Raw genomic sequence first — 15,786 nt, 5'->3', positions numbered from 1 at the left:
CTGTGGAACTTTTATCTTCATTTTTTGTGATCTCTCTGACATTGCTGTTCTTGTACTCATTATCACTGGGCTTGTAAGACTGTAACCTTGTTCCTTTATTTGTTCAAAGTAGAAAAAGTGCTCACCTTATGCACTTCTGTCAACACACTACATGTAGTTTATTTTATTGTAGGTTGAATGTTTTAAATATTGTTACAAGCTTAATGATAACATGTAACAAATTCCACTTATTACACATCTTTTCCCACTTACCATTTTCAAACTATCAGGAATAAAATATTTACATAATCTTTCAAAATTGCAATCAGATTTTAGCTAACGTTAACTCGTGGATTAATGGAAATGATGGTTCAACTATTTTTTCAGTCCATCACATTTTTAACAAGATAGCAGATGTTGAAACAATGTAGGTACCACAAAAAGCTAATAACACTTCGTTGCTCTTCTACAGTGCAAGTCAACAGCGGAGTGGCCATGCTGTACGAGCTACTGCGCAGGCGCATACTGCTCGATCGTCACGACAACTTTATGGTGTGTTGCTAAGGAACCATTTTGAGTGCTGAAACACAAATTTTCGTTGTGCATTAATCTTCATGAAGTTTAGAATAAGATTCCTGTTACTTAATGACTTCCCCTCATACATTCTTCAATGTGCTTGTCTGATGTTAAAAGTGATAAATTTGAGATATTTTCATAAGTGTAGTGCAAAAATTATAAAATAGACTAATTTGAAGACTTCAACATCAACCACTCAGCATATAGTTGTGGTTATAACATGGAAGTCAACAAATTTAGAAAATTTCGCACATATTACAATACAAAAATTAATTTCCATAGGAACCAATGTCCGTCCCATTATGAAATTTTGCACACAAATAGTCAATTGATATATTCAAATCATATATTTTTTTGAAAAAAAATAATTAAAAATGGTGTTTTTGAGATTTTCAAAAAAACCTTTTTCAAGTTTTTCAAATATTACAAAATCCAAATACCACACTGATGCTGCATTTCAAATTAATGCCCATTAAAAGCAGAAGGGAATGACACCAATTTGAGCTCTCTAGGTCAAATAGTTTTTGATCTACAGCTGTTTAAAGATTTCAAAATGTCATCAAATTTTAGGATTTTTGCTTTTTTGAAAGTCAGTTACTCAAAAAGTAAGAGCGGAAAAAATCTGAAATTTGGCAGTTTTTGTCCTCTTGATAGGTGCAATGTATAATCAACAAATCTGAAACATCTGAACCCTTAAGGTTAAAAAATAATTATTATCGGTTGATTTGGCATGGAATGAGCCATATACATAATATACATTGCGAGATCAAATGTAAACAATAGTTCCAGTTATTTATGAAAATAAGAAGAAAAAATGCACAGCACCTTCTCATCACATGGTATCATTGTTTTCAAGGCACCATACCTTCAAGTGGTAGCACAAAAACCTTCTAGAGTATACTTAGTTTTTCACCTTTCATGGAATTTAGTCTGCACATAACATTGTTTAACCATCTTCACAATAATAACTAAGAATGTTCTTGTTTTACTACAGCAAAAAAGACAAACAGTAAGCAATTCGCAACACATCTTTCATCCATGGTGGCTGACAAAGGACTGGTGAGTGACTGCAAGTTAAAAATAGCTTCTACTTTAATTAAAAATATATTATATTTCTAGTATGTGCTGTGACTGAAATATTCGAAAAGAAACACTGTTACATGTCACTTATTTTACACTCTAGAATTTTCACCATACTCCTGAAAGTTGTCTTAGCATGAAAAAGTTGTTTTTAAAACTGATTTTGACTCACTTTTCCATGGTTGGAAACCAACCCCAACATAAGACCAATGTCAATTTGCCCATGTAAAGCCAACCTTTCCCACGTAAAAACTGACGTTGGCCCAACTGTGGTGGTTACTTGGGTTGTAATTCATCTTCTATGAGATAATAAAGTAGCATTGATACTCTGTATAGCCGAGACCCATCTCAATACATTTCAAGACTTAAATTGTGCCAATGCTGAAATAGTTTTCTGTTGGCATTCTCCATACATAGTACTCTTTGGTTGAAAACCATTGCAACATTTAAATGATCTGAAACTACCACTTACCAAAGATTCTTTGTAAAGAGGATTTCCCATGTTGCACTGAAGCATCATGACATCGCTCCTGTTGCCTACGTCACGCAGCTCCCAACAAAACTCTGGCAAACGAATGAGTGGCACTGACCAAGGTACTGTTATGTTAATGCGACTGAAGTATGCCAACTCTCCTTTATTCAGAAGTGCAATCACAAGATTTATTTCACGAGAAGATCCAATTATAAAATCCCTAAAATTAACAAATCAACATGGTGAAAAATTTGATTTTCAACACTCATAATTTGAAACCAAAAAATATCATTTATATAAAATCATGGCAAAAATTAGTATCAACTTACCGTTGAATATTGGGAAATCTTCCACTGATGATAAGGTCTGTTCTGCATACTTCATCACCACAACCTGTTGCATAAGGCACTTTCCACCTGACTTCATTTGCATCCTGTGGGTTTACAACTGGACAGGTTTTGCAGAATGCATTACCTTCAAAATAAGGAAGAATCTTATATTACCTTATAATTTGGCACACAAAGGAGATGGTTTTTTCTTCTGAAATTTCTACATAATCAGACTCCCCATGACAAGAATCTGGGTCTCTGGCATACCATGTCATTTATCTACCAACTGATCTACCGAGCCAGCACTGGCGAAACCTGATTTTGGAGGTTATGACCCGAATCAACCTCCTCCTCCATCCTTGGACACGTTGCTGGCCAAATCGTAAGGTAATTTGCAACTTGACACTGGGAGATACTAGGCATGGGTGACATCATCAGAGTTTCAAAGGCAACAGACCTCTTGGTGGTTGCATTGGCAAAGACAATTTCATACAGGGAAAACAGCAACATTGAAAAATCAGGCAAAGCCAGGGCTGGCTCGGTAGCTCAGTTGGTAGAATAGCATGGTATGCCAAAGACCCAGGCTATGAGTCCTGGTCAAGCCTGCATTTTTTTGCTGAAATATCTACAAAAGAATCTTATAGTTTGATAAATTAGGCATGACACAGATGAAATAGTACTACTTGAGAAAAATATATAACTACTGAAAACTGCATAATTATTATCCTCTCACTCTCTATGTGATCACTTTGCATGATTTTCATTCATTTACTAACTCATATATCCTACATGTTCCAATCTTAAAAATTACATGTAGCCAGGAGTAAATTGCCATTGCTAGGGTTATATTGAAAAGTTTTCTGAAATTTACAAAACATTCATTCCATCCTGAAAAAAAAAGTATAATCTGTATCAATCTCTTCTAAATTGAGATTTATAGCTACCCTGAATCCATAACCCCTGTCGCCAGCCTTTGCTCTCTCAGGCATTCAAAGAATGTCACATCAGTAATTTACAAATCCTTCCTGGTCTATTGGAGTTAAGGTGCTGATCAGCTGGTATTTCAGGGCATCGACCAGGGAAGGAGGAAAGAGATCAAAACAGAGAGCAACGTGTGGTGTGGGGTCTTTTGCCTGGAATCGCCGAACAAGAAGGAACTGAGGAGATTGAGCGATCGAACACGTTTCGATATGAACAGCTATCAGCGGGGAATTATATCATCAGAGACAGACAGGTATTGTTACTTCCAACCATGTTGATCTAGACTTGAAGGTATAAATCCGAATGCTTGTGTTTTGCCATTTCCAAGTGTGTAGTTAGTACCTCTCGCCCATTACCATTAGGCTTACCTTGAAGGGCGAGTGCTCAAATGAGGATGAATGATTAAGCGAGCTACATCACCCCCCTCAATGGTTAAGGTTCTTGGTTCGATCCCACGTACTCAGAGTACGTTACGTGGATGGAGGTGCTGGAATTTTCATTCATTTCAGTTTGAAATAAATGAAAACTAAGAACATAGAACCGTCATGCCATTTTTGTGCACGATTTCGTTCATCTCAGGCTGAAACGCAAAGAAAAAATAACATTTTATTTTAAATTAGGTTTCCTCACCCTCCAGATGGGTTTTCTCATTTCTAGGCAGAGAAAAGAAAGGAAGTACGTTACGAATCTTGTATTCCCACTTGACTATTGATCTCATTTCAATGGCTTTTTTCTCTTGATTGTACAATTAGATTATTTATATAGTACAGGAGGAAATATAAAAATGCAATGTACAATTCCTTTTGCTCAGATGGAAGAGTTAATAAAAACCACCTGCACTTTAAGCTAAGTTTCTGCAGTAGTGCATCTCCTGCTTGTGTCGAACATATTGTAATACTTATTTCCACATGGCAAAATACATGGTACCATCTACATTAGTAATTCAAGGACAACAGATCCTGTTGTAGTATGGCTTTTGGGGGCAATTCCACATTGTTAAAACATATGTTTTAGCAACAGCACAGTATACTCGAGACTGAGATAGAGCCCTCGGTTGGCCCAGTATTAACATTAACATAAAATACTCTATTTCAACAGTTAGCGTAACTTTCTGGTTAGACAGAGACTGGAATTCTGTGTTAGTTCGGCTAACCTCTAACTACTCTCAGATAAATTTCATATACATTATTTCACCACAGGGCCATATTCTTTGCACATCTTTCCTTCGATCCATTCAGCTTGGGCAATAAGGAAGCATGGTTCACCCTGCCTCGCGGGAGTACGGCTATACCTGGCAATTTGTAAACAGTAATGCCATCTCTCTTCAATTACAAATAACCTTTGGCATGCATAGGAATTCAGACATGATCTAAAACTTGGTGTTTCAACCTGGGACTGGGGCAGGAGTTTATCCAGGAATTTTCGCTTGGGGGATGTTGGAAACTTTTGGAGGAAGTGTAAGTTTGGGAATGTTAAATGCATATTTTGGACTGTTTTTAAAATGTTCGCCCTAATTCAATTTGTTCATAGATGTTTCTAGAGATTATCCCCCTCCTACCTTCCCTTCACGTAACAATTAAGGAAAAAAATGTCAAATGCAGGAAATGATGGAAAATAGATTTTTGTGATAATGTTCACATTTCAGTATAACGTTTCGAGTATTGCTTTCCGATAATGTTCAGTACTTGATTTAATGAATTGTTAGAGACAAGACACAAGAGATGACATTGAAAAACACAAAATTTAAACACATTATTACTAGGAATCATATCATGAAATTCTTAAGCTGTTGAAAGATAGTAAAGTTGAAGTATAAAGATTATAAAGAAATGAGGAACACTTGCGCAATATTTTTTTAACTGTATTTGTATGGTTCTTGTCGTAGGTATAACTCTGAGTTCATCTGCGGGGAGGGGGGAGTGCCCAATTAATTGATGAAACACCAGTGAAAATGCATTGCATGGGTGCATGCACGCTTGCCTGTCTGAAGTAGTAGTAATAAGTACAGAAATAATATGACTCTTTAATTAAATTATCACACTGCGAGTGAAGCGAGCAAGAAAATTTTTAGATTCTATGTTATGAGCGAGTTCCAAATTCTGCTGGTGTTGTCAAATATCTGTTTAAGCAATGATTCACACATTGAAACAAAGTAAGCTCTATATATTTAGAGCATGGCCATGAAGACTTTAAAATATAGTAGGAAGTTGAAATGCACATTTGATATATACCTGGTATTGCTTTGGAACGAAATCGGTCAAGGAATTTCATATTGAAGTCTTATACCCTTACAAAACTTCGGAAAATACATTTGGTGCTTTTGAGTTTTTATCTTTCAAATACTGAAGGAGAGACTCTAGGGAATTAGGAGTTACGTGCCTCTTTGCCTTAATAGATAACAAAATAACATGTGCAAATAAATGCATGGCATGTTAGCTGCAAACCAAAGGCAAAGAATTTTCACTTCTAAATTGAGGCAATGCTTTTTCAATTATTTAAAAATTGAGTAGCATTTATTTCATTTTCCAACACAAAGAGCACAATGAACCAAACGAAAGTTCTCTCTCCACGTTTTTCAGCAGGCAGTGGCAAGTGCCGTTGTGCCTCCAATGGTGCACCTAGGGTCAGATATAAATTTGGGACTTAATGTAAATTAAATTTCTCTTTACGTTTAATTCCTTATACTGCCCTTTCTTCTTCTGAAAAGTTGGGAAAAAATAAATACGTCAGGGAACAGACTAGATAAAAAGAGGAAGAATTTTTTTACTAAATCTATATCTATGCAAACTGACAATAACTTTAATTAACTAGGGAGCCAGTAATTTCACAGGGCACCACAACGTTAATGCTTTTCTATTTTTATCTGTTTTGCTTGTTTGGCACCCCATTTGTCCTTAGCATCCAGGTAATCACACCACACAGACCCCACCCCTTTTACAACTCTCTCTCTAATATATAATATCTTTTACAAAGGTAAGAACTCTTAAAAGTAAAAAAATGGTCAGATACATCAACTACAGATGTGAATGAATCACTTAAATTCTTCATGAAATTATTGCAGTTTTATATCGAATACTCGGTCAGTAAATTTTATATTGGTACTTTATGAATATCCATTGGAAGAAATAGTGTCACTGCTTTTGTACTCACCACTTTCGGTTTCTTTCTGTCCGGGTTCATTTTCTCTATCGTCTTTAGCCAGGTTTGCAGTAAAGTTTCAGACATTGTTACACTAAGCAGAACGACAACACACGAACTGAGATGCTACACTGAAACTGACCTAAGGTCTAGGGCATTTGACTGTTCTCTTCTCTACCACTACAAAAATCATCCATCTTGCCCAAGTTGCAGAAAATAACATTGCTAACCATAGCAACACAATTCACTACAAGGAGTCAAACCTGTATCTTTCAATTTCTTCCCTTACTTTTATCGTACATTTTTAACATGAAAGAATTGAAAGGAAAATACAACAAAATGTAAATTTCATTGACTCAGTGGTTGAATTTACAAATCTGTAACGTATTTAAGAAATATTTATTTAGGTATTCAAACCCTGAACTGTCAACACTGTGTGCGGTATGTGCTCCCAGGAAGGAGGGCGAGAGGTCAGTTTGACATTTTTCAGATGGCAGTGTGTCAGTTCCCTAGACCTGACAGAAGCTTTGTCAAGGAAGCTGGTGTTTCCAGGAAATGACCGCGCTGCACATTTCACCCTTCTTCCTTCACACTGGTTTTAGTTGATCAAAAGGTCCATTAGACTATGCTTCTTGTAGAGCTACAAATGGTTTGTTTCTGTTAATGTTGAAGTATTGCCATTCTATTTTTGATATAAAAATCCATATTCACTTTTCTGCTTGAGGTGTGTTCGTCAAGATTTGGGAGGGTGGATAAATCACTGAACTGGGGAACCAAAATTTGCATTCTTGCTCACACAAGTTATACACTAACCTCTTGCAGGTTGTTACTTTACTTCCAATGCAAAACTCTCATGTAAGACTTCCTCCATCTACTTCATACTCCACATTTCTAACAAATCATATAACTTTCCATTATCTTTTCCATCTGAAATATTTTTATAGGTAATTAAGGTAAAATGGTAAAGCTTTTCTGTGCACATGGCATGGTGCCATGAAGGCACATATGGGGTTTTTGTAAAGAAACATTAATTTTTAGTGACAGCAATGTAATTTACCTGCAATGTATACAAAATTAGCTTTTACCTGCTAGTCTTCTTCCTCTCTCATCTCTATTACTCCTGGGGGAAGTTTCCTTTAATCCATATGTCAGCTTTAAGTCAATTGGCTTCAAAAGGTCTTGATTACCAGACTATGAAAAAAAGAAACAAGTTCATCTAATAACTGGTTAAAATCCTTGAAATGTCCATGTGTCTCATCTGTTTTAAAATCATAAAAAAAATATTGTGTATATTTCGTGGATCAAGAATTCATAGATATTGTATTTTATAATATACTGTGGAGATGTACACATATGAAAAAAAGAAAACACTAACAACCAGGCACATATCTAGAAATATACTCTGGGAATTATCCTCTCAGATTAAGCAGATATTTCACATGTAATAATAACACTCTCATAAAATAGATATAACAGCATACATCTGTTATCTAGTTATTTCTGGTTATGACTACTAAAATTTTATACAAAAAACAGTTTTCAAATATAGGAATTTAATTTTATGAGAAATTTAAAAAAATCCAGATTTATAGAATAACAAAAAATGTTATTGCAGCTGCTGAAAAAGAAAGTATCTTATTACGCACTAATTTTCATAAGTGCTGCCAACATAAAAACATTTTATCTCAATTGATGGCTCCATTTTCACATCAGAATGAAGGTAAAATAAATTAACTTCATCTCACAAAACAAAATACATATATTTTGTTTATTATATATAATACTCTAAATATACCCTTGCTAGCAAACATGAATTTCCTTGTAGCCAAAATAGATATAACAGCATACATCTGTTATCTAGTTATTTCTGGTTATGACTACTAAAATTTTATACAAAAAACAGTTTTCAAATATAGGAATTTAATTTTACGAGAAATTTAAAAAATCAAGATTTATAGAATAACAAAAAAATGTTATTGCAGCTGCTGAAAAAGAAAGTATCTTATTATGCACTAATTTTCATAAGTGCTGCCAACATAAAAACATTTTATCTCAATTGATGGCTCCATTTTCACATCAGAATGAAGGTAAAATAAATTAACTTCATCTCACAAAACAAAATACATATATTTTGTTTATTATATATAATACTCTAAATATACCCTTGCTAGCAAACATGAATTTCCTTGTAGCCAAAATAGATATAACAGCATACATCTGTTATCTAGTTATTTCTGGTTATGACTACTAAAATTTTATACAAAAAACAGTTTTCAAATATAGGAATTTAATTTTACGAGAAATTTAAAAAATCAAGATTTATAGAATAACAAAAAAATGTTATTGCAGCTGCTGAAAAAGAAAGTATCTTATTACGCACTAATTTTCATAAGTGCTGCCAACATAAAAACATTTTATCTCAATTGATGGCTCCATTTTCACATCAGAATGAAGGTAAAATAAATTAACTTCATCTCACAAAACAAAATACATATATTTTGTTTATTATATATAATACTCTAAATATACCCTTGCTAGCAAACATGAATTTCCTTGTAGCCAAATCAACAAAACTGTTCTCAAATTGCCCACAAAGAACAAAATTTTGACTTCCAGAATGCTTCCAATCATACTCACTCGAATTGTAACAGGAAAAGTTTTGCAAGTCCAAGAATCAATTTCAAGCATCATACTGTAATGCACTGAGCGAGATTGTGAAGAGCCATATTCTGACAAAATATATCCCCTTGCGTACAATGGGTCAATGATAATTGTGGCTTCAGCATCTGTAAAGAGAAAGGAATATGGGGATACAACTTATAGTTTCTTTATATTATTATCGTCAATGATGAATTCTCATGGAATTATTTCTTCAACATATTCAACTTCATGTCATATTTCAACTCTAGGAAAGAAACACAGGAGCAATATCTGTCCTTTTCCAACTTTCCACAGCAGCACTTTCTCAGTGCATCTCATGAGCTGTGAACCTACTGTATTTTCCCTCTTTATACAACATAAGTGCCAAGGAAGAAATGGGTCCTCTATGTATAGATGTGAACACTTACATGAGTTAGGACCAGGGAGTCGTAACGTACCCAATTTGCGTTACACGTTACGTTCCATTTTGTAGGAGAAAGAGTATGGTTCAGCTGCTGGTACCCATGTAACGTAACGAAATGCAATATGTTATAGACTGACGTTACAGAGAACGTAACAAAATGTATTATGGTAGATATTAACGTTATAAAGGAACGTAACGAAATGAGCACATTGGAACATAACGTAATATGCAATATGGTATATACTACCGTTACAAGGAACGTAGTAACGAAATGCAATATGGTATATACTAGCGTTACAAAAACGTAACGAAATGCAACATGGTAGTAAATAACGGTACATAGGAACGCAATGAATGCAATCCTCCGTAACGGAATGAAGTGAAAGGCAATATGGTTAACTAACGTTACATAGGAATGTAACAAAATGTAAACCACTGTAGCGGAACGGAACAAAATGCAGTTGGGTACATACCATCTGCATAAGGAACGTAAATAAATTCAGTATGGTAGATGTTAACGTTACAAGGAAAGAACAATTCACAAATGTTAGCTAGTAACGTTATAGGCGCGTGACGAATATAATCTATTTAACATCAAGGAAGAAAAAGGAATAGCCAAAATCTCTTACCTTTCATTGGAACATTGCGAAAAATAACTCAGTATATCGTATGGGATTAATGTGAAATAGCCGTGAAAAATATGGTTGTTTGTAAAAGAAATGAATTTCAACCAGGGTTGTTAAAGGGTCAGGAATTTTAAATCAATTCAATTCCGGTTCAGCAGGGAATATTAGCAAGCATAAATGGATCTGGACTGTAAAGCGCCTCTTTATGTATTTCAATTCGTTCCAGGGACCTTTTCTCCTGATCAATTGAAATACAGCACAGGGACCTTCTTTCCGGATCAATTTAAAGACGGTCTAAGTTTCATATTGAAATGAAAGAATACGCAACTTGGATCGAATTTAAACTGTGCGATAAAAAAGGTTCCGGTCTTGTTGCGGAACACAATAGAAGAACCCATTAGAATTTATGGGTTCGTGGACGTTTAACAACCCTGATTTGATATTAAATTACATTTTTGGCTCGAAATTGAATAAAGCTTCCAACTATTGTAGAAATGAGTAGCAATAGGCGTGCGCACGGGGTGCAAGGGAGTGGGGGCAAATGCCCCCCCCCCCTCATCATGGACATCTTTCGATATTTTAGACGCAGGGAAATATGCCATATGCAATTGCATATTAACCCGATAATAGTGTTGCCCCCTCAAGAAACACTACTTGAATTCGAAATTATCGCATTCCTGCATTCCCATTATAATTAATGTAAATTACTATGACAAATCAAATTATACGTGTGAAATATATACTTTTAGCTGACATTCGTTTTCTAAAGGGGAGAGGTGGCCATCCTCGCCCCCCTTCCAGATTTCCATGCCCCTATATTATTATACTTTATTCCAGAAATTTAGGGTAGAGGAATCATATCGCCGGTTATTAAATGATATTATGCTCTTGAAGAAAATGAAGTATTTTGAAGCCGATGAAAGTTCACAAAGGAACAACGGCGGAAGAAGGTGCAGTGGCACAACCACAGGGGGCAGGGGAGATTGGCCCTTCAACTTGTACAGAACAATTCTAGGAGGTAAGGAAGGCAAACATTGGACTATAGAAAGAAATGTTGCAGAATCTAAGAGTAGCAAGACAAAAGGATACTCAAGATGGATTTAGTTTTCACGTCTTTCGTGCACTATTTCTTCCAGACGGCCAAGAGCACCTGCAAGGGGGCACAGAGGGGCAATTGCCCCCTCTCGATTTCTCTTTTTATACCAATTTAAAAATAGTTATATAAACTTGGACAGTTGCTGCTGATTACGGTGTAAGTTTTGCCCGTGTAAGGTAATAAATAGATTTATTATTAATTTTTGAAGCCGCACCGTTCATTTATAAACACACTGTATATGAGCCATTGTGAATTCGAGTCAATTTAAACATTTTGCGTTGTTGCGAGATTATCTATTAGGATAAAATTTGGACATAAATAATCTAAGTAGAAAAAGTGCAACTTGTATATCAAAATTGCCATGTCCATCTGATCTCCGAAAGTAGTGTTTAGCACGTCACATTTCAAGTATATGATTGATTGATTTGGTGTTTTGAGTCCACTTTATGCACAGTAAGGCTAATCGGGACTGGACCTTCAGTTTGAAGTGGAATCCGAACCACTTGTGCCTCCACCGGGTATCGAACCCGGGACCCCTTGATTACTAGGCGACGACGCAACCACTGCGCAATCGGGGAGGCCATTTCAAGTATAGTCCATCATTGTATCTAGTATATGAACGAGATTTGTCCCTCCTCTCAAACAATTCGTGGCTTGTCCCCACCGAACGAAGTGTGTCACTTATAAATTAAGTTTCCGAAAGCAGGCATTATGCATGGACAGAACAAAAAATACTCCTGAGAAATTACAAAAATTATAAGCCAGTTCGTGACCGGGAGTTATTGACGGTCTCCCCCCCCCCCCCCAACCTATCCGCTTTAGGTTCCGGGTTCGAGTCCTGGTCTGTAAATATATTTTTTAGGTGTCTCTTCATCAATTTCATCTATTTATCATCCATCTTCATAGTTTCGATTAATTATAAAAGTGACATAAAAGCAAAGCAAAATAAGAACAAATAAAAATAATTGCAAAATGACTACAATGTCAGAACTACATTTGAAAAATAAAATGCTAGCAGAAGATTCATTTTCAAACAGGTATTATGGTAGAATTGTGTAGACAGACAGCATGCTCCCGAAAGTTGCCAATCCACGTGTAGCATGACCTTCGATACTGGGGTTGCGCTTTTTCAGGAAAGTTTTCTCGACCCTCCTCAGGCGTCTTATCAAGAATGCCTCGGTGTTCGCAGCATTGCCAACTTATTTTCCGTCGGAAGAAGTCTTTTTCCTCCTATTTAATCTGCGGTTGGCTCTACAATACATCATATTAAACAAGATATAACAACTGAATTACGGCGAAGTAGGTTAGAAACCCTGCGTGCTCAAGAGCAGCTTCGATAAAGCACCTGAATTGTTTCGAGCTGAACCAGGAAATGGGCGATCTTTATTCCCGAAGGCCATTCCGTAAAACTAATGCCACAAGAAGTTTTCTGTGTGGATTTGAGAGCATGAAATTGTAGGTTGATGATAGTACTACAAGACGTCAAGTGGATTTTTTTTCTGTTTCGTTATTTTATATAGCTTTGCTACCTATATAGTTTGAATAACTAATCAATCATTTGATGAGCAGACAGACACGAAGAAGCCGATCCCGTGGCAAATTAGTTAGCGTAATACACTGCGAAGTCTAATGTCGGATTAGAAAATATGTATGGGTCATTTGTCTTTATACCACTTCCATCACTTATCACATCCTTTATCATCGCGATTAACCGAAAGTGGTAGACGCGAAATAAAAATAGAACCTTTGCATGAATGTCCGAAAAAGAGGCAAGGACACGACCCACCTGGAAAAGGAAAGTCAACCAAAAATTATATATATCGCATTGCATTTTATTGCATTTTAGCTATAATAATAATGTTAATTATTGCATGAACATGATAACTTCAAATTAAAGCAATGGCTTTTGAGGAGACAACACTGTTATGGGGGAACATGCACCTTGTTTGCCCCCTCCTGGAAAAAAAAAAACTACCTTGCTTGCCCCTCCCTGGAAAAAAAAAATCCTGCAGACGTCCATGAACCTTTGGTATCGACTTCGGAGTATAAAGCTGCAACGTGCCACCACTCGTAACTCCAGGGTATGCCGAATTGGCAACTCACCGCTCCTTGCTCCGGCTGGTCAGTTGGGAGCACCAGTTCTCACCCAGGGATCGGGATTAAGACGATCCACCCTTCCTCCAGGAAGGAAACCACCGAATTGCGACACGTGACAGTAAATAAAATTCCAAATACTTTATAATTAAAATGTCCAAAATCTTTAATCACGAATCGCGCGCGTACATACTGATTCGCACAAGTTAAAAGTTATAATTTATTGGGTCATGCACGCTCGCAGGCATTCATAAGCAATTTATTTAACACGAGAGTCCGCGCACCGCCTTCACAGTTAATAGCTAAACCTCAACTGCTACCTCAAGCGCGAGGCGCAGCATAACAGATTGTTCTAACTTACAATACAAACTCATAACATAAAATAACACAAGAAAAACTGATAATTTATATAACACATCAATGTTAATTAGCGATAGTAAGCTAAAGTTAAGGTTGGCAACAATTAAAAATGCCAACGTGGAAGTTTTTACATCGCCAAGAACACGAAGAGTGGTTCCCCTACTCCTAACATAAACAGCCAATAGGAATACGATATTTTATTGAAAACGAGGGAGAAATACTTTGCTATAATATTACAATATTAAACTATATAGAAATAACTAAACTGTTTTTATCAAATAAATCATATTTCCCCTTGTACATAAAAAAATGATTAAATAAAGATTTAGTTTATAAGGAAGACAAATTACTTCAATCTTGTACATTGTTGAACAAAAATCGATATTAAGAAGAAATGTATTTAACTTGTGCTTCAAAAACAATGAAAACGTTGCATATATTATTTGGGATCCTATAAATTCTGAACAAATGTTGCAAAAATACGCGAAAAAGAAAGTAAAAGAAATACGTGAATAATATTATAAAATATAAAGAAACGTAATATATACATGAATTATATAAACAATTAACTATAAATAATTTAATCCAAGTTCTAAACTTGAAAATATACGAATAAGATAAATGCCAATATACAACTGAAATCTGCCCGACATGGCGGTCGTTAGAAAGCATTATTTCTTCAATGTATAGCGCGGCAATAGACCGCGACAGCCTCTTATTTGCCAGGAAATATCAACACGAGAACAGGGATAGGAATTCCTCTTATTTTAGATTTTCTCAAACTAATGGAGTGCATACATTGCTCTAAGCAGGATGCTCTCTACCTTATGATGGGAGCAATGTATGCGCTCGAAACATTGGACGCTAACGCCGATTTAAGCTGGCTCGAAAGCCGAGAACACTGTTCGAATATCCACAGGAATATAATAAAAATGTGTCATACCCAAATGACACATCTGGTGTAATACCTAACGTGCCAAATTTTGGAAAATAGGAGCTGGTAGCGCCACTTCCCCAGGATTATTATCCGTGGCCTGCAAGCAAGGTTCTTGTATGTGGGACTTTTCTGTTTCTCAGACTACGTGTGACTACCTACAAATTATGTGAAACAATAACAAACAACTTCCCGACCGATTTCCAAGGCTCGTTTCACCCTAGCTACAAACTACCACTTCGATCACTGCATCCACGAGTGAGTAGTGGTATTCGCGTGTCTTCCCTTTAATGCAAAACCACAATTTGCTCCACAGCATGCTAAGATTTTCGAAAGCAATACTTGTGTGTTAATTTAAATTTTGCCCTGTTCATTCATCTATACAGTATTTACTACTTCCAAATTTGTGTGCCTGTCTTGAGTTTTCATTCTCGTGGCTGCTGCCATATTGCGTAGATGAACGAAAACACACTCAATATACCAAATTGCTTGTATGTAGACATCAGACGATAAGAGATGAAACAATTGCAGCCTACAATTTCCCTCAATCAACTACAATTGCCATCTGAATATGAGAAACCACTTGCATTCTAACCGGGTTCGATTCCTGGTGGAGGCACAGTGGTTCATTTCCCACTTTAAACTGTAGGCCCACTCCCAATTAGCCTATCTGTGCATACAAGTGAACTTAAAACAAGACAAACTTTCATTCTAACCTCAGTCAATTGTGGGAGCTGCTTAGAAGTAGTAGTGTTGCTGGCATGGTGGACTTCGGTTCTTACTTTTGCTTTTAACAGATAGATACATTTTGAATAATAGTGAAATCAAAGTAATCGATTATTTTACCGAATGACAAAGTTATAATGGAATTGTATTATCTCCATTACAGAACAAATACCTAATCTCATTCAATTCCAGTGTTCTATCTGGTAGATAGATATATCAACCTTTGCAATGATGTAAACTTTCAGTGCAATGGCGACAAAGGTCCAATAACTATAATGTCAAACTTTAAAGATTTCCTGACAAAATAAAAAATGGACAGATCATTTACATT

At 35.9% G+C, this 15,786-nt stretch overlaps 1 protein-coding gene across 1 annotated transcript in view; it reads right to left on the bottom strand.

Annotated features, from left to right (window-relative positions):
- The window catches only part of LOC146002889 (integrin alpha-PS3-like), a 102,440-nt gene that overhangs the window by 34,003 nt on the left and 52,651 nt on the right, over positions 1 to 15,786 (bottom strand). Inside the window, exons 12-15 of the mRNA XM_083140969.1 lie at positions 9,193 to 9,341; positions 7,641 to 7,746; positions 2,437 to 2,581; positions 2,108 to 2,327 (exon numbers count right to left, since the gene is read on the bottom strand). Of these exons, the coding sequence (XP_082997095.1) occupies positions 2,108 to 2,327; positions 2,437 to 2,581; positions 7,641 to 7,746; positions 9,193 to 9,341 (620 nt within the window). The remainder of the gene's footprint in view (positions 1 to 2,107; positions 2,328 to 2,436; positions 2,582 to 7,640; positions 7,747 to 9,192; positions 9,342 to 15,786) is intronic.

The sequence above is a fragment of the Lepisma saccharinum genome, chromosome 1 (assembly GCF_977018435.1).
Source record: "Lepisma saccharinum chromosome 1, izLepSacc3.1, whole genome shotgun sequence".
NCBI classification, from domain to species: domain Eukaryota; kingdom Metazoa; phylum Arthropoda; class Insecta; order Zygentoma; family Lepismatidae; genus Lepisma; species Lepisma saccharinum.
Note: the sequence above shows the minus strand (reverse complement) of the source record. Positions and strands in the feature narration are given on the sequence as shown.